The 19285-nt window shown below is 59.0% G+C and overlaps 1 protein-coding gene across 4 annotated transcripts in view; it reads left to right on the top strand.

Annotated features, from left to right (window-relative positions):
* The window catches only part of BICRA (BRD4 interacting chromatin remodeling complex associated protein), a 74999-nt gene extending 55714 nt beyond the window's left edge, over positions 1-19285 (top strand). For all 4 annotated transcript variants that reach the window (XM_044257009.1, XM_044257005.1, XM_044257007.1 and 1 more), the window contains 10 exons: positions 177-2165; positions 2741-2917; positions 12319-12948; positions 13129-13309; positions 13621-13724; positions 14611-14672; positions 15908-16056; positions 16232-16326; positions 16566-16668; positions 17212-19285. In XM_044257009.1, the coding sequence (XP_044112944.1) occupies positions 177-2165; positions 2741-2917; positions 12319-12948; positions 13129-13309; positions 13621-13724; positions 14611-14672; positions 15908-16056; positions 16232-16326; positions 16566-16668; positions 17212-18290 (4569 nt within the window). In that variant the 3' untranslated portion in view covers positions 18291-19285. The remainder of the gene's footprint in view (positions 1-176; positions 2166-2740; positions 2918-12318; positions 12949-13128; positions 13310-13620; positions 13725-14610; positions 14673-15907; positions 16057-16231; positions 16327-16565; positions 16669-17211) is intronic.

Genomic DNA, 19285 nt, shown 5'->3' with positions numbered 1-19285 from the left:
CCCAGGTTGTACGGCTCAGCGGAGCTGGGATTTGAACCTAGGTCCAGCCCCTTCCAGATGGAATATTCTCTCTGCCCGTACTGCTCGGGCAGTGCAGGTCCTGTTGGTTCAGCCGTGCCCGGAGCCAGCCCCTCGCTAACCTCCGCTCTTCCCTTCCCATCTTACCCGGCCTCCAGCTCCACGTGCAAGAAGCTTCTGGCAACCACTTGAGCCCAGAGCCCACGCAGCCGGCCCCCAGCGTGGACCTAGATTTCTTGGAGGATGCGATCCTGGGGTCGCCAGCCGCGGGGGGCGGTGGCGGGGGCGGTGGCGGCGCCGACCAGCCCTGTGACATCCTCCAGCAGAGCCTCCAAGAGGCCAACATCACTGAGCAGACACTTGAGGCTGAGGCCGAGCTGGACCTGGGTCCCTTCCAGCTGCCTACCCTCCAGCCTGCGGATGGTGGAGCCGGCCCGGCCAGTGCCGGAGGGGCTGCTGCGGTGGCCCCTGGGCCCCAGGCCCTGTTCCCAGGCGGCCCGGACCTGCTGGGACTGCAGGCCCCGCCCACCGTGCTGACCCACCAGGCCCTGGTGCCGCCCCAGGATGTGGTCAACAAGGCCTTGAGTGTGCAGCCCTTCCTGCAGCCCGTGGGCCTGGGCAACGTGACCCTGCAGCCCATCCCAGGCCTCCAGGGCCTGCCCAACGGCAGCCCCGGGGGCGCCACCGCGGCCACGCTTGGCCTGGCCCCCATCCAGGTGGTGGGCCAGCCCGTCATGGCACTCAACCCGCCCACTTCCCAGCTCCTCGCCAAGCAGGTGCCTGTCAGCGGCTATCTGGCCTCGGCAGCTGGCCCCTCAGAGCCCGTGACCTTGGCGTCTGCCGGCGTCTCGCCCCAGGGGGCTGGCCTAGTCATCCAGAAGAATCTCCCCACAGCCGTGGCCACCACGCTCAACGGGAACTCGGTGTTTGGAGGGGCAGGGGCGGCCACGGCAGCAGCCGGCGGGGCGCCCTCGGGGCAACCGCTGGCGGTGGCCCCTGGCCTTGGCACATCACCGCTGGTCCCAGCGCCCAACGTGATCCTGCATCGCACGCCCACGCCCATCCAGCCCAAGCCCGCCGGCGTGCTGCCCCCCAAGCTCTACCAGCTGACACCCAAGCCCTTCGCTCCAGCGGGTACCACGCTCACGATCCAGGGTGAGGCGGGGGGCCTCCCGCAGCAGCCCAAGGCCCCCCAGAACCTGACTTTCATGGCAGCAGGAAAGGCCGGCCAGAATGTGGTGCTGTCAGGCTTCCCCGCACCAGCACTGCAGGCAAACGTCTTCAAGCAGCCTCCTGCCACCACCACCGGGGCCGCCCCGCCCCAGCCCCCCGGGGCCCTGAGCAAGCCCATGAGCGTCCACCTCTTGAATCAAGGCAGCAGCATCGTCATCCCCGCGCAGCACATGCTGCCGGGCCAGAACCAGTTCCTGCTGCCGGGCGCGCCTGCCGTCCAGCTCCCCCAGACGCTCTCGGCCCTGCCCACCAACGTTGGCGGGCAGATCCTGGCAGCCGCGGCCCCGCACGCGGGCGGACAGCTCATCGCAAACCCCATTCTCACCAACCAGAACCTAGCGGGGCCGCTGAGCCTGGGCCCCGTGCTGGCCCCCCACTCCGGGGCCCACAGTGCCGCCCACATCCTCTCGGCTGCCCCCATCCAGGTGGGCCAGCCAGCGCTCTTCCAGATGCCTGTGTCGCTGGCCGCGGGCAGTCTGCCCACGCAGAGCCAGCCGGCCCCCACCGGCCCTGCCGCCACCACTGTCCTCCAGGGCGTCACTTTGCCCCCCAGTGCCGTGGCCATGCTCAACACCCCCGATGGGCTGGTACAGCCGGCCACCCCTGCCGCCACGGGGGAGGCCACACCTGTCCTTGCGGTGCAGACAGCCCCCCAGGCATCCCCGGCGGTCAGCACCCCGCTGCCTTTGGGCCTCCAGCAGCCACCGGCGCAGCAGCAGCAGCAGCAGCAGCAGCCGCCGCCACCGCCCCCGCAGGCCCCTACCCCTCAGGCCGCCGCCCCGCCTCAGGCCACCACCCCCCAACCCAGCCCAGGCCTGGCGTCCAGCCCAGAGAAGATCGTCCTGGGACAGCCGCCCTCTGCTGCCACCACGGCCATCCTCACTCAGGACTCCCTGCAGATGTTCCTGCCCCAGGTAACTGGGGATGGGCTGGCAGGGACATTGGCGGGGGGGCGGGCATGGGACGGGGGTGTGCTGCAGAGAGGGGCCAGAGCTGGAGCTGAAACTATGTGTGGTGGAGGCAGTGACTGGGGAGGGTCTGGCAGGGTCTGAAGAGCATCTCCAAGGTGGCACCCCTGTGCCCAGTACGTGCGTCCCCTTTGGGGAAGCCACAGGGTGACAGGGACTGACACAGGCAAAGAGGGGGCCCGACTGGCTCACAGACTGACCATCCGTCCTCCTGCTGGAGGGCACAAGAATCACAGAGAGAACAGGCAAGACAAGGACAGACAGACAGACAGACAGATGGGGCGGGTGGCTGCGGGCTGGAAGATGGGCGGGGCCCCGGGCCAAAAGAGCTGGGGTTGCGGCCTCCCTGGTGCCTGGATCCCAGGGCTCCCGGCCACCCTGCCCTCTGTGCCCAGCCTCTCGGTGCCCCTCAGCCCAGTTCCCACCACCCTGCTCTCTGGAGCCTTGGGGAGGCTGGGGTCTTGGGGAGGCCGCGGGTCCACAGGGTGGCCTTCTGACCCAGTACGGGCTCCCCGTTTCAGGAGAGGAGCCAGCAGCCCCTCTCCGCAGACGGCCCCCACCTCTCCGTGCCCGCCTCGGTCATAGTCAGCGCCCCGCCTCCCGCCCAAGACCCAGCCCCGAGCACCCCCATCGCCAAAGGAGCTGGCCTCGGCCCTCAGGCCCCCGACAGCCAGGCTTCCCCAGCGCCGGCCCCCCAGGTAGACAAATCCCAGCAGCCTCTGTCCCAGCTCAGACAGAGCCTTGCCCCTGCGACCCCTTCTCCCGCTCACTCCTCCCCGCTCTGGCTGCCCTGCCTTGCCTCTCTGTCTTGCTGGCTTGGGAAGGGTGCTCCTTTGCTCCCCGGATAGTTCCCGAGAGTCTTCTGACAGTCATGGACTCCTAGAACCCAGGCCACACTGGGGGGAGCCCACACTCTAGGCAGAGGGACACATGGCAGGCAGGTGTTTGCTAGAATTCTCATTTTCGTATCATATCAGGTAAGCAGGACATTCAGAGGGCTCTTATCTCCAAAGCTAAGGTCTCGCTGAAAAGCCCGTTCTCCTGAACCACAGCCGCTTGCTTTCCCTGAGGGCGGTTTCTTGCACGTGCGCACATGCATACACATACACATGGATAAGTTGAATGGCACCGATTCTTTTCCTCCCATTGTTACAAATGCAGTAACATACTAGGCAGCTCTGCGCTTTTGATCATTGAAAGATGCATCTTGGAGACGGTACTTCCTTCTTCCTTCTTCTGTGTGACTGCACGGTACTCCCACTGTCAGGTGGTTAGGTCCCTTCCAGTCTTTAGCTGTGATGAGTGAAGCTGCAGAGGATAACTGTACATATGTCACTGTTTTTGAAGAGGAAAGTGCTGGGTCCATCAGAGGCCATTTGCACATGCAGTGTTGATTGCTCTCTGCAGATTGCTCTCTGGGGAGTTACCACTGGGTTTGTCCTTGATCAGTAGTCTGTTGCCTGTGCCGGTTCTTCCATAACCTCGGAGGTGTATTGAAGTTAGCGGGTCTTGTAAGGTGAAAGGGTCTTGTAAGGTAAAAAGCGGCTCCTTGTTTTGTTTTAATTTGCATTTCTTTTACTGTGAATGAGGTGGGGCAGGTTTTCTTAGATGTGGAGCTGTTTATGTTTTCTCTGGAATCATCAGCTCATACTCCTTGCCAAATTTAAACTTGGTGTGAGTGGTTCTATTCTTGTTGATTTGTAGAAACTCTTTACATATTAGGAAAATTCGCCTTTGTCTCATAAGAGTCATAAGCACATGATAGTTTAGAGAGAGCCCCTTTTATTCTGGAGGGGTGGATTTTATACTCTTTTAGAAAGGATAGGTAGAGGAGGTAGGTAAAAGGAAGAAGAGGGAATGACCTCAGCAAGGTCAGGGTGGCAGAAAGCAGCATGGGCTTTGGCTTTAAACAGCCATGATTTCGCCCTCCAGTTCTGTTGCTTGCCATGTGACCTTAAGCAACCAGTTTCTTGTTTCCTTAAACAGATTCTTTGGGGAAGGAGGGCACTTAGTATGTGCCTGGCCTTGTGCTGACCTGGAGCAATTCCCCATAACTGCTGGACCTTGATGTCCTCATCTGGAAAATGGGAATAATACTTTCTTAGAGGCCTATTAGGAGTGAGTGAGTTAACATATGCTAGCACAGAGTAAGGCCTCAAGAAATACTTGTTATTATCATTATTATTGTTGTGGGGTAGAACAGGATCTGGTCCAGATTCACACAGTCTAGAGGGACACGGGGCCAAGGTGGCCTCAGACCATCTCTCCCAGGAGGAGAAAGAAGCAGAAGTGGAGGGACAAGAGGTCAGGAGTCTCCTGGCCTTTGAGTGACTCAAGTTGGAAGCAGCGTCTCTAGAGTGGGTCCAGTGCTGGCCTAGGTCCCTCTGGCAAGCGGCTTCCCCTCCCTGAGCCTGCCACAATCAGCTGTACCAGGGGATTGTAGAACTGGGTAAATCAGTGGTGGAAATCATTTATTGATGAAATCAAGCACACTCACAGGAGTCCGCCCAACACGTGAGGCTCCGTGCTCAGTATGCCGCAGTGCAATCAAAGGGAGAGAATGTTCTCGGAGATGTGGGTCAGCTACAGGGAAAGAGCCCAGGAGATGAAAGCATTGAAGGGCGCAGGGTCCCCATGGGGGACATAGGGGGAATCCATTCTAGGGAAAGCTGGGAGGAACTGCGGGGGGGTGGGGGCGCGTATTTAAGCCCAGGCCCCAAGGAAGAAATTGTGGGGAGGGACAATAGCATGTGCTAAAGGCCCTGAGGCAAGGACAAGCTTGGGATGTCAAGGAATGGAAAGTAGGCTGGAGGGGAGTGGAGGGAGGCTGGATCAGAGAGGTTGGCAGTGCCTCGTGGCCAAACCAGTGGAGGGCTTTCAGCTGGACTGTGGCATGGGCTGGTGGTAACGATTTTCAGCAATCCCTCTGGCTTTCATTGGAAAATGGTTTAGTGGGCAAAAAAAAGTCCAGAGACCCTCGTGGGTCAAGATGACAGGACTTCAAAGACCAGGGTGGTCCCGGCAATGATGGAGGGACACTGGAGGATTCGGGCCGTAATCTGGAGCTTACTTTAGGGATTGGAGGCATGAAGAGGAGGGCATCATGGTAAAAACTAAAGTGCATCATAACATTTCTGTTTTAAGTGCTATTCAGAACCCTTTCCAAGCATTGTCTCATTGATAGCTTCCATCAGGCAGGTGGAAGATATTCTTATTTTACAGATGAGGAAATTGAGGCACAGAGATTAAGTAGCTTGCCCAAGGTTACCCCGCTGGTAGGGCCTGGATTTAAACTTGAATGGTTAGTGGCCAGAACAGCTGAGGTCTCAAGAAAGCCAGACCTGAGTGCGAATCCCAGCTCTGCTCAGCATGAAATGCTCCCGGGACCTGGTCTACCTGTCCACCAAGTGGGAGTAGAGCCACCAACCTCACGGCAGCTCTGCCCAGAGTCGGCAGTGTTTCGATGAGCAGAGATCCTTGGCATTTGCAGTAAGAGTATTACGTAACGAAGCTGCGGATGGTCTTTAAGAGGAAAGGTCAGCTGTGCCCATGAGCTGATCCTGGTCATCCCCTCGTAGGCCGGTGCCAGGCTGGACACGTGGTCACCCTGCTGCCCCTTTCGCGCCTGCAACGCCTTACTGCATGAGGGGAGTTCTTGATGAGTGTTGGGGAAGCAGGTGGATGGAGGGGTGGGGTTGGGGGAGGGTGGATGGATGATGGATGGATGGATGGACGGACGGACGGACAGGTGGACAGGTGAATGAGTGGATTAACCAAAGAATACAGATGCACATAAATACCAGCGACGTATGAACTTGTGTGCATGCGTGTGTGTGTGCGCGTGCACAAGAGCTGCTCCCAGACTGGAGGTGGGTCCTTCACGCAGCCCCCGTTCTCCTGGCGTGTGCTTCGTACCCAGCCTTTTGCAGGGAGGTACAGGGAAGGCAGCCCTGCCCTCTCGGGGCTCACGCTCCAGGGATGGGTTTTGTCGTCAATATCCCAGCTCTTGAAATTGGCCCTCGATGGGGGCCCCCGACTGGCTTTTCAGGGAGGCAACACTGACCGTCCTACTCAGGAGGCTTAAGGCCTGCTGTGTATGGCTTACGGTAGGCTTAAAACACACACACACACGCTTTGTTGTTGTGATTCAAAGAGCGTTACCCAGACGTGGTTTTAAAAATTGGGTTTACAGACAAAGGGCACACAGGGAAAGTGAGTCTTCTGTTCGTGAAATTTCTGGTCCTCCCCACCCCCTTGTAGACCCCACCCCCTTGGATTTCCCTGTGGAGCCCCACCACGTCCTTATCACACAGGCACTAGGGACACTGGGGGCCGGGTCTTTCTGTGTTGTCAGGGGGCTGTCCTGAGCACGGTAGCACCCCTCAGCCTCCAAACGTTTGTTGCCGGCAGCGGCCCTGCTGCAGGTGGGACAGCCGTGGCGATCACTGGAGATTGCCAGGTGTCCCTGAGAGACGGAGTCACCTGGGTGGGGCACCGCCATCCTGTGCACATGACAGACCTCCCTTGTCTAAGCTCGGAGCCAGCCAGACAGGACAGCCTGCGTGTGCACGTGCTCCCTCCTTACACGCAGAAGGACACTGTCCCGTTCTTTTGAACTGCGCTTTGTTCGATTGGCCAGATCTCTTGGACCACCGACTTGCATGAGAATCCCACTCGACATCACCCCATGGGACGCACGCGTGTGTATGTACATGTGCATATCACCAAAACAGCTTTCACAGGATAATACCATGTGCAATGCACGCTGATATTTTGTATTTGGTTTCCTCTGTTCTTATTTTTATTATTTTTTAAAGATTTTATTTATTTATTTGAGAGAGAGAGAGAGAACAAGCTGGAGAGGGTCAGAGGGAGAAGCAGGCTTCCTGCTGAGCAGGGATCCCAATGCACGACTTGATCTCGGGATTCCAGGATCCTGACCTGAGCTGAAGGCAGATGTTTAGCCTACTGAGCCACCCAGGCGCCCCTCCTCTGTTCTTAAATGCTGGTCGTGACCCACCAAAATGCCAGGAGCCATTACTCACAGACACTAGATGTGATTTGAAAGCCACCGTCCTGGGTAGTCTTTAGGCACTGGGACTCCAAAATCCCAACTCTGCCACTTAGAGGCTCAGTGACCTTAGCCAAGTCCCCTGCCTCTGTGTGCCTCAGTTTTCTTCCCTGAAAATGAGGATGAGGAAAACAGCATCTAGGTTACAGCGTTGTCATGAAGAATAAATAAGCTAATACAGGTTAAGGTGCTTGAACAGGGTCAGGCACATTGAAAGTGCCTCAAACCAAAGGAAGCCAGGGAAACACTACAAAGGGCCGTGGGTAAACATTTTAGGCTTTGCACGCAAGCCACCCCAGACCACACATCAGTGAGCACAGACCTGTACCAATAAAACCTTATTTATGGACACTGAAATTTGAATTTCATATCGTTGTCACCAATCACAATCTAGTCTTTTGATTTCTTTTCCACCATTTAAAAATATATATTTGTTTATTTAAGAGAGAGAGAGAGAGAATGCACATGGGGGTAGAGCCAGGGAAAGGGAGAGAGAGAAACTCAAGCAGACTTCTGCTGAGTGGGAAGCACAACCCGGGGCTCAGTCTCACGACCCTGAGATCATGCCCCGAGCTGAAATCCAGAGTCGGGTGCTTAACCGACGGAGCCACCCAGATGCCCCCCTCTCCCAGCATTTAAAAATGTGAAACCCGCTTTCAGCCCGTGGGTCATGCAAAACGACAGACCAGGCAGGCCAGACCGGCTGGAGTTGGAAAGTTTGCCGCCGTCTTACTGTCATTACATGGACCCACCGTGACTGACTGACTCGGTTCCCTGCTTGAGGGAGAGCACTCCAGGTGGTTTCCCGTGTGTGTCAACAAATAACCCTCCTCTGACTCTTCGGGTGCCCGGGCTTTTTGCATGTACATGTGGGTAAATTTCTAAAAACAGAACGGCTGGTTCAGAGGGTATAAGTGCTTCCCGGACAGTCTATGGAAAGTGCAAACCCCATCACGCCTCCTTGGGGTTTATGCCTGGGCAGGCTTCATCCGGAAGCTTCATCAGCCCCACATCAGCACGCACTCTGCTCCCTGCCACACTGCGGGGTAGCACCCCTCTGCGCTTTCTGTTGAATTCTGCATGAATCTGAACACATCTTGCCAGCTCTAGCTGGGCAGCTGGAATTTCCTGGTGAACAGTTCCCTCGTGTGGTAGTTTTTTGTTGTTGTTGTTGTTTCTAAAGATTTTTATTTCAGAGAGAGAGAGAGAGCGAGCATGAGCAGGGGGAGGGGAAGAGGGAGAAGCAAACACCCGGCTGAGCAGAGAGCCCAATGCAGGGCTCGATCCCAGGACCCTGAGATCATAACCTGAGCCAAAAGCAGAGGCTTAACCCACTGAGCCACCCGGGCGCCCCTGAAGTTTTCTTTTAGCCTAATCCCCCCCCCCCAGCCATTTAAAATTTTTAGAATTAGGTATCACCTTCACATGACTCAATCATCAAAAAGCAGTTTTGGGGTTTTTTTGAGAGAGAAAGAGAGAGCCTAAGCAGGAGGAGGGGCAGAGGGAAAGAGAGAGAGGACCTTAAGCATGGAGCCCAACATGGGACTTGATCTCATGACTCTCCTGAAATCATGACCTGAGCCAAGATCAAGAGTTGGACACTTCATGGACTAGCCACCCAGGTACTCCAAAAAGCATTTTTTAAAGTAAGGGGATTGGTTAAGCATCTGCCTTCGATTCAGGTCATGATCTCAGGTCCTGGGATTGAGTCCCACATTGGGCTCTTTGCTCAGCAGGGAGCCTGCTCCTCCCTCTCCCTCTACCTGCCTCTCCCCTTGCTTGTGCTCTTTCTCTCTCTCTCTCTCTCTCTCTCTGTCAAATAAATAAATAAAATCTTTAAAAAATTTTTTAGAAAGGGGAAAGTGTCCCAAAGCCGTGCCTATGTTCCCAGCCCACCTGCCCCTCCAGAAAAACAGTTACTTAGCTGCCGTCTATCTTTCCAGTTCCTCGCGCAGGCACAGCCTAGAGTAAAAGTGGGTTTACCTTTCTCTCCCATTTCTGTCCGCCCAGAAGGTAGCACATTGCGTGCGAGCTTTGTCAGTATGTGGAGAGTTTCCTTGATCTCATTAGAGCGGTGTCCTTCCTCTCCCCCATAAATGCTATTTAGATGCACACCAGCCAAGTCCGAGCTCCGTCCCTCCCCACACAGCTGTAGTAAACAACTTGCTGACCCATCATTTCCTACATATGCACGTGCATCTGTTACATCATTTCCTGGAAGCAGGTTTGCTGGATCAAAGCAAATGTTTTCTTGTAATTTGTGCAGCTGCTGCTGAATTGCCTTGTCCTGGAGTTGTGGCAAATTGTGCCAGTAACCCTCAGAGGCGGTAGAAGAGGGTGTCTTTATGAGACATGGCTTGTTCCTAATGCGATGAGTAAAGAAGGTTCCAGAGGGTGCTTTCAATGGGCATTGCTCATATTACAAATGAGGGTGGAGTGTCTCTCGGACTGTCAAAGCCTTCTGTGTTTCCTTCTCGCTGCACTGTCCGATCATGTCCTTGGCCACTTTTTCTCACCAGTTGATCCTCTTAGTGATTTCTGGAGACTGTTTATATATGATGAAAATGGGCTTTGTGTATGCTGTGAATTGCAGCTGTTTACCCTCAGTGTATCATTTGGGATTTTGATCTGATTGGGGGAGAGGGATGTTAGTCTATACTTTTTTAAACACTTAGAATTTCAAACAGCAGTGCTGTACAGAGAACTCACAGGAGTTCTTTACTCTTTACGCACATATATTAGTTACCTGTTGCCATGTAACAAATGACCCTTCCCCCAAATTTAGCAGCCTTAAACAGCAAACATTAACTTCTCTCACGTAGCTTATAAGAATCAGGAGTCTGGAAGCAGCTTAGCTGGCAGGTGCTGCCTTGTCATCCCTTGTGAGGTTCTAGTCAACCAGGGCTGCGGTCATCAGAAGGCTCGACTGGGCTGGAGAACATGCCTCAGTTCTTCCCTCTGCAGGCTTCTCCAAAGGGCACCTTATAACATGCTCCACAGTTGGTGTCCCCAAAGGAAATGATCTACCAGAAAGGAGAGTCCCACCCTTTTTTATAACTGAATCTTGGAAGTAGTGTCAAATCAGTTTCATGAAATCGGTTGGTCCCAGGGACCAACCTGGGGACCGTGCGGGGGAGACCGAATAATGAGGAGGTGGAGATCCTGCCTTGGAAGCTGGCTGCTGCCCAGATTTTTCCACCCTCAGTGTCTGGCTAATTCACTTTCTCTTCCGTTCTCTCGATACGTACACATTTTTATTCAGAATCATTGGAGAATAAATTGCAGACGTTCTGCTCCTTTACTCCTTAACATCTCAACTTTTGAAAACAGGAACATTCTCTTAGTTGACCACGGCACAATCATCAGGTTCAGCCGATTCAGCCCTGAGACGATACCGTTATCCACTGTGCGCAGCCTAAAGTCAGCGGTCGTCCTGCTATCCTGTCATGCGTTTCTCTCCCAATTGCTCTTAGCTTTCGGGTGCGTTTCTTTCTCCACACCATACACTGCCCAGGGCTTCATGACGTGGCCAGCTGTCTTCTTTCCCCTTATCGAAACCTGTTTTCCTCCGTTCTCGACTGTAAATGCTCCCACAATGGAGGAGCCCCGTGGTGCTTCTCATCGCTGATCCTAGAAGGCAGGTTACCAGGTCTACCAGCGTGCGACCCTTTTGGTCTGCAGACCAGAGTGCTGTCCTGGCGACAACCTCCGCAGCCCTTCCGAGAGTCAAGGGCACCTCCCATCTCATCTTAGAGGGGGCTGGCCTTTGGGCATGCGTGTGGGTGGATTGGTTTGGGGGCTTTTGTTCTGAATTGCCAGAGTTATTCAAGGGCAGCCTCAGGCAGGGTGTTGGAAGCATCAGGCAAGTCGTAACCTTGGTATCGTGAGTCGGCCCCCTTTGGGGGCTCACAGTGAAGAGCCCCAGCTTTGGAGCGTGGCAGCTTTGGTGGCCTTGGGCCTGTGAGCCTGAGTCATCCTTGGATAATTTGGAGGTCGAGAGGGAGACTTGGGACTCAGGGAGCCTTGGGACTAGCCATTTTGGCTCCCTGGCCTCAGTTTCTCCTCTGTCCCCGGGGTATGGATTTGGCGACCGTCAGAAGGTACCCAACCCACCCTGTGTCAGGGACTCAGCTGGCTGGTAGTCGCTGGGGCAACTGTGGCTGCTGAGGTCGGGACTCTGCGGGAGAGCGGCGCGGATGTGCCAGGTCTAGGGTGTGTTTTCAGCAAGGTCACGGGGGACAGATCACAGGCTAGTGCCCGGATGTCTTGTGCGAGTCTGATCACACACAAACACACGTACCCATACTTGCATGCTCACAGGGGACCCGGGAGGCCTGCAGTCGCAGCCACAGCCACATAGGCAAAGGGAGGCAGAGGTCACGGACACTTAGGGGAACTTGGCCCCACCCCTGCCCCGTGCCTTCTGCAGCCGCTCCATCCGTGCTGGTGTCCATTCTCAGGGGGGAGGTGGGGGGACCTGGACAGTCAGGCGCCATGGGGATGGTGGCCGGGATGCTACCTCCCTCACCCCCGCTCCAGCCACCTCCTTCCCCTCCGCTGCGCTGTGCTCGTGCTCCCCAGCCCTCTGCCTCCCCGCTGGGCAGCTGGTGTGGTGCCCCCTGCCGCCGCCACCGCTTCCTCTGCTGCTCCCCCAAATCCTGCAGAGCTCCCCTTCATCTGGGGGGTGGGGGAGGATGGGGGCACGTGGGGAGGGGGGCGAGAGCAGAGGGAAAGGTCTGGAGATGAGGCGGGGGCAGGTGGAGGGGTGAGGCAGGAACAGGTGTAGAGGTGAGGCAGAGATGGGGGCCGGGGTGGGGTTGGGGGGCAGAGGTAGAAAGGCGAAGTGGGGAGTTCAGAAACGAGAGGTGGGAAGGAGAGCCATGGTGGGGTCCTTTCTCTCAAGACAGGGGTGACTAAGAAGGAGGGTTTCTGGTGGGCGTGGCTGGGGTCCCCAGTGTCTTGGGGCAATGGGAGCCAAGGTTGGTTCTGACCCCCGCCCCCTCCCCTCTACCTCCCTCCCCTGCCCAGATCCCGGCAGCTCCGCTGAAGGGCCCAGGCCCCTCCTCGTCCCCATCACTACCTCACCAGGCCCCTCTGGGAGACAGCCCCCACCTGCCCTCCCCACATCCCGCCAGGCCTCCCTCCCGACCCCCCTCCCGACCCCACTCCCGCCCTCCCTCCCAGCCCCAGAGCTTGTCCCGCCCACCCTCAGAGCCCACCCAGCACCCTTGCCCCCCGCCCCAGGCACCCCCCACTCTGCCTGGCATCTTTGTTATCCAGAACCAGCTGGGAGTCCCCCCACCTGCCAGCACCCCGGCCCCTGCTGCCCCGGGCCCACCCCAGCCCCCCCTGCGCCCCCCATCCCAACCCCCTGAGGGGCCGCTGCCCCCAGCTCCCCACCTCCCTCCCGCCTCCACATCCTCTGTCGCGGCCTCCACGGATGCGGCCACCAGGCTGCCAGCCCCTACGCCCCCTGACTTCCAGCTCCAGTTCCCGCCCAGCCAGGGGCCCCACAAGTCCCCCACGCCCCCTCCGACCCTCCACCTGGTCCCTGAGCCCGCCGTGCCCCCCCCACCGCCTCCTCGGACCTTCCAGATGGTGACTGCCCCCTTCCCGGCGCTGCCCCAGCCGAAGGCTCTTCTGGAGAGGTTTCACCAGGTAATCGGAGGCGGGGACCAGCCCTCCTCCTGCCCCGCCAGCCCTGCCCTCCTGGTCCTGTGGGGAGGCCCTCCCACGCTCCAGCTGTTGAGCTGTCTCTGTGTCCCCAGCCCTGGTGCCTGGCCGCCGCCCCTCCTAGTATGTGCCCCCTACCCCTCAACCACCTGTCCCCCTCCTCAGGTGCCGTCCGGAATCATTCTCCAGAACAAGGCCGGGGGGGCCCCCGCCGCCCCGCAGACCTCCGCCAGCCTGGGCCCCCTCGCCAGCCCCACTGCCTCTGTGCTGGTCAGCGGGCAGGCCCCATCTGGGACCCCCACCGCCCCCAGCCATCCCCCTGCCCCGGCACCCATGGCCACTGCAGGTAGGGGAGAGGTAGCCCACGCAGGAGAAGTGGGGGGTCCTGAAGATGGGCGGGCAGGGGGAGGGGGACGGGCTGGGGCAGAGCTATGGGTGTGTGAGCCCGAGGGGTTCCCCCAGACCTCACAGGACAGGGAAGGTGGAAGAGAAAGGGCTGTCGCCTCAGATCCAAGGGGGGCACTCAATTCAGGGCTAGCGGCACTGCTGAGGCCAGAGGACTGGAAGAGAGTGGGGTGTAGGCTTGGGGGTCGCATTGTGGAGGGGCCTTCGTGCCAGTGACCCTGAGCCCTGTCTGCCCCCAACCCCACCCCCCAGGCCTCCCTCCCCTGCTTCCTGCCGAGGGCAAAGCATTTGCCAGCAGCCTCCCGACCCTGAGTGTGGCCAAGGCCGCCGGGCCAGGGAAGTCCTCCGGGCTGCAGGTAAGAGGCCACCAGCATGGGGGTGGGGCACCTAGGGTCAGAGCATTGTCACAGGGGAGCTGGGGACGTGCCAAGCGGGGCGGAGGAGGCCAACTGAAAGGCTGTCAGAAAGCAAACTGGGCAGTGGGTCAAACACTAGGACAGCCCAGGTGGGCGCACACCAGAGAGCGAGACAGATGGAGACCCACAGACACCAAGACACAGGGTGATGAGAGGAGCAGTGGCTCGCCTGGGTCCCTGAGGCCATCACTGGGGGCAGGAGCAGGGAGAGCTTGAGGCTGGAGGAGGAGGGACGTGGGGAGACCATTGGCCCAGGGAGGCAAGAGAAAGGAGGTGGTGAGAGCCTAGACCGTGCAGGGGGAGGGGGGAGGGCTGGGGAGTCACGTGGTGGGGGGCCCAGAATGGAGGGGACAAAGCAGTGGGGGGGAAACTGAGGCAGAGACCTTCTGCAGGGAAATGGGTAGGGGGAGGCAGAAAGACAAGAACACAGCTGGTAGAGGGATCCCGTGTCGGTAGCCTCCGGGGTGAGATACCCTCTAGCGGCCTGATGGGTGGAGTCGGGCAGAAAGAGGGAACCTGGACAGCCAGGTGGGCCAGATGCTGGACCATCAGCCGAGGCCTTGATCTGATGAGCAGGGAGGGAGCCTGCCCGGTGTCCAGACTAAGAGTCCGGTGGAAGCCAAGCCCCATGGAGCCAGGGAAGGTGTGCCAGACAGTGCCTCCGGCAGCTGGGGCCAGGACCTCACCCCAGGATAGAAGAGGAGGGCCCGGTGGGGAGACATGGGCCATCTCTCCTGTTGGTCACAGGCAGGGTTGGAGGGGGCTCAGGGCGCCAAGGGAAGGCCTCTCTACAGCTCTGTCTCTCACTAACCTCTCTGCCCCGCAGTATGAGAGCAAGATGGGCAGTCTGAAGAAAACCCCGGCGCTGCAGCCCAGCAAAGAGGCCTGGTGAGTCGCAGCACTGTGTGCCCCGCCCCCCCCCACCGCGCCTTCTGGTAGGCCTGGGAGCTGCCTCTTGTTAGCTGTGTGCTTTGGGGCAGTATAATTTCCCTCAGAGACCCCCAGTTTCCCTTCTGGAGAGTGGGGTGAGGATAGGAGTGACGATAGGGTGACAGGTGCAGATCCCCTGTGACTGTGGTAAGATGGGTGGTGTTTGGGGGAGTGGATGTGGAGGGGAGTCCGGGAAGGTGCATGGACGAATGTGGGTCTCTGTGGGTGCCTGGGGGGGCGGAGGGGTGTTTGGCTAGATAGATGGATGGAGGGGGTCTGGGGAGGGTGCATGGCTGGATAGAAGGGTGTTTGGATAGATGGGTGATTGGGCAGTTAAATGGGTAGATTTGGATAAACGGATTGACAGGTGTTTGGCTAGATGGATGGATGCAGGCTGGATGGATGGGGTCTGGGGTGGGTTCTTGGCTGGCTGGCTGGGTGCGGGGTGGAGAGAGGGGTCTGGATGGATGGGGTCTGGGAGGGCAGTGGGTACATATTGGGTGCTTGCCTGCATTCTCTCTCTCCTGCTTTCCTTCGACATCAAGTGTTTAGCAAATGCGCAGCGCCTTGCTGGGTTCTGGAAACAAGGCAGGGTTCCGGCCCCAGTGGTGTGGTGAGGGTCAGTCTTCAGCTCAGGGTGGAGATGAGCATATTTGGGGGGAGAGAGAGAGAATCACACAATAAAGAGACGTAACTACCACAATGTGGTAGAAAACAGCCCGGGAGAGAACTGGATTGTACCACCCAGCGGACCAACCTCCCTTCTTCCCTCCCTCTGTTCCTTGTCCCTTCCCACTTTGCCTGGGGTTGGTGACCCGCTTGAGGCAGAATAAGGACGTCCTGACCCCAGGTGGCGGGAGAGGGTATAGCATGAGGAGGATGAGTTTCAAATCCTGGCCTCCAGCTCTGCCCGCTCCCAGCTTGGCCTCCTCCCTACTCTGTGCTTTGGGTGGAGAAACATCACTCTGCCTGGCCTCAGTTTCCCCATCTGCAGAGTGGGGATGATGATAGCACCTGGTCCCTTGGGTTGTCGCCAGAGTCCATGAAAGAGAATGAGCACGTCCTGCCCATGTTAGCGCGTTTCCCTGCTGTCTGTGTTGGGGCCCCCGGGGAGTGGTCAGGGTCAGGGTCTGGTTTCTCCCAGCCTTACCACCAGCTGTGTGTGTGTGACCTCTCCCCACCCTGCTCCCCAGTTTCCTGGAACATTTGCACAAACATCAGGGCTCCGTCTTGCACCCTGACTACAAGACAGCCTTTCCCTCCTTTGAGGATGCCCTGCATCGCCTCCTTCCCTACCATGTCTACCAGGGTGCACTCCCCTCCCCCAGCGACTACCACAAAGGTGAGCCCTCCACCCTGTCCACCCCACTCCCCCAGGACGCTCCCTCCCTGGTCCCTAGTGTGGGGTGGGGGTGGGGGAGCAGCTGCGCCACCCCAGTGCGTCCGCTAGACCTCAGCTCCGGATAAGCCACACTCTCCAGTGCCTGTGCCTCGGGACCTTTCCTATTCTTCCGCAGTGGATGAGGAGTTTGAGACCGTGTCCACGCAGCTGCTGAAACGCACCCAGGCCATGCTCAATAAATACCGCCTCCTGCTCCTGGAGGAGTCCCGGGTAGGGCGCCGGCCCCTTCTTCCCTGGGAGACCCTGCCCTCACCCCTTGCCCTGCTCAGGGCCCATTTGGGTGGGGTTGCGGGGGCTGCTCCTTGAAGCTCCGGGAGGAAGGGAAGGAGGCTGGTGCAAGTCTGATCCCAAGAGGGACAGCTCGGAATCTGCTCCCATCCTTCTGGGTTGCCCGTGTGCCCTCCCCGCCTTCCTCCTTCCCCCGCCTATCCGCCCTTCTTTCCCTTCAGAGGGTGAGCCCCTCCGCGGAGATGGTGATGATCGACCGAATGTTCATTCAGGAGGAGAAGACCACCCTTGCCTTGGACAAACAGTTGGCCAAGGAGAAGCCCGGTGAGAGGAGAGGGGAGAGGAGGGGTGGGAGAGGGGTCCCCAGCTCCTGCTTCTGCTGAGGAATTCGATCTGGGTACAGGAGGACGGGTACCTGAGCCCGACCTTTCTCCACCACCGGGCGACACCCGTGCCCCCACCTTCCTGCCGTGGCAGAGGTCTACCCTGACCTCTGGGCTCTGGTGGAGTTGGTTCTCCTCCATCCCTGTGTGTCCATTCCACTGTCTCCTGGCTGGGACATTCCACCACCCCCGGGGGACAGAAAAGTGGGGGACTAGAGTCAGGACTGGGGTGCTTGCAGGTTCTAAGGGCCCTTCTCAGGCGTGAGCTCCTGCTTGCAGGTTCGGGAGTTTGGGAATTGCTGAGTAGAGCAGTACCCAGCAAAGCATCCTGAGAGTCTGATGAGTCAAGGGCTTGGCCCCAGGCCTGGCAGATGGTCGATGCCCATCGCGCCGGGGCTCCTCTTAGCTATGCTCCCCCAGGCGTCTTATGCTTTCCCTGCCTCCGTGGCTGTTCTTTGCCCGGCCCCCATCCCCCATTTTGCAGACGAGTATGTGTCTTCCTCGCGCTCTCTTGGCCTCCCCATCGCTGCCTCTTCCGAGGGACACCGGCTCCCTGGCCACGGCCCAGCACCATCCTCAGTGTCCGGGGTCTCCACCCAGCCGCCTCTGCACCTGCCAACCAAGCTGGTGATTCGGCACGGTGGGGCGGGTGGCTCCCCTTCAGTGACCTGGGCTCGGGCATCCTCCTCCCTGTCCTCCTCCGCCGCCTCCTCCTTGGATGCTGATGAGGACGGTCCCATGCCCTCCCGCAACCGGCCTCCCATCAAGACCTACGAGGCCCGTAGCCGCATCGGCCTCAAGCTCAAGATCAAGCAGGAAGCCGGGCTCAGCAAGGTCGTCCACAACACCGCACTGGACCCCGTCCACCAGCCCCCGCCCCCTGCCGCGCTCAAGGCAGCGGAGCCCCCACCCCGGCCCCCCGCGCCACCCCCTGCCACGGGCCAGATGAACGGCACAGTGGACCACCCACCGCCTGCCACCACTGACCGCAAGCCCACCGCGGCCCAGGCCCCCCACTGTCCCCGGCTGCCCCTCCGGAAGACGTACCGCGAGAACGTGGAGGCCCTGGGTGGCGGGGCCGGGGAGGGGGCCGGGAGCGGCAGGGCCCGGGGCAGCAGCCCCGCGCAGCTGCCCACCAAAGTGGACGAGGCCACCAGCGGGCTCATCCGCGAGCTGGCCGCCGTGGAGGACGAGCTGTACCAGCGCATGCTGAAGGGGGCACCCCCGGAGCCCGCGGCCAGCGCCGGGCAGGGCAGCGGCAGCCGGGACCCCAGCTGGGAGGCGCCCCCAGCCAAGCGGCGCAAGTCCGAGTCGCCCGACGTGGACCAGGCCAGCTTCTCCAGCGACAGCCCGCAGGACGACACGCTCACGGAACACCTCCAGAGCGCTATCGACAGCATCCTGAACCTCCAGCAGGCCCCGGGGCGGACACCTGCACCCCCATATCCCCACGCCGCCCCGACGGCCGTCTCGCCTGCCTCCCCGGCGCCCCTGCACAGGCCAGAGGCCTACCCGCCCTCCAGTCACAACGGTGGCCTCGGCGCCAGGACGTTGAACAGATAACACCGGGCTGGTCTTCGCTTTCCTGTCTCCCCCGCCCCCCCCCCACACCTCCCAAGTTGTGCGCGTGTGTTTGCACGCGGACATCGGGGGGCAGGGAGGCATCTGGGCGCCTGACCTCAGCCTCGTGGGGGACTCGAGCCGGGGATCCCCTGACAGTTTTTCTTGCCTAAGTTATTTGAGTCACAAAGGCCTCCTCCCCCACTTCCTGTGTCATCCGGGTTGTAGGGTGGGGGTCGTGGATTGAGGGGAGGAGGCTGTAATGTAAAATGTGCCCCTGCCAAAGGTGGGGGTAATCCCGGTGTGTCATTTCCTATTTCTTCCCGCTTTCTGCCACACTCCGCCCCTCCGTGGGGAAGGTGGGGTGGGGGAGGGACACACGTGTGTGTTTGCCAGGGAAGGGGGTAACCTGGTCGTTCCCACTGCTCCCGCGTGTCCCGGTACTGGGCTTATCCGTGTGGCCGCACAGATCAAGGCGTCGAAGGTGCTCAAAGCCTGGAGGGTCCTTTGCGAGCCTCGCTCAGCCTCTCCCTACCGCCCCCAACAGGCTGTAAAAGGAAATGCAGGGAAGGGCAGGCGTCAGCCAGCGTCCTAGACCCCCTCCTCGGAGGGCTGTGCCCGCGGGCATCTGTGTCCCATCCGCGTGTGTGCGTCCAGCTCCGTGTCCCGTGTCCCTGTGTGTGTGCTCGAGTGAGCGAGCGAGCGAGAGAGAGTGAGATTTCGAACCCTCCCGGCCCCTCGACTGAAATCCGAGCACCTCCAAAACAGGAAACCGGGGTCTTCCTCCCCACCCCGCCATCCCTCCCCAGCCAGTCTTCCCTCTGTTCTTCCTGTTGCCAGCCACCCGCGCCAGATTTTGAAATCTCGGAGACAAAACTAGTACTGTAAGATAAATTTTTTTGTACTGTATTTATTGTGTATAACAATTTTTTTAAAGGAGAATTCTGTACATTTAGAACTCTTGTAAATTAAAAACTGATCCTTTTTTTAAAACCGTA

The sequence above is a fragment of the Neovison vison genome, chromosome 7 (assembly GCF_020171115.1).
Source record: "Neovison vison isolate M4711 chromosome 7, ASM_NN_V1, whole genome shotgun sequence".
In the NCBI taxonomy this organism is placed as follows: Eukaryota; Metazoa; Chordata; class Mammalia; order Carnivora; family Mustelidae; genus Neogale; species Neogale vison.
This window is presented reverse-complemented; position numbering and strand designations above follow the sequence as displayed.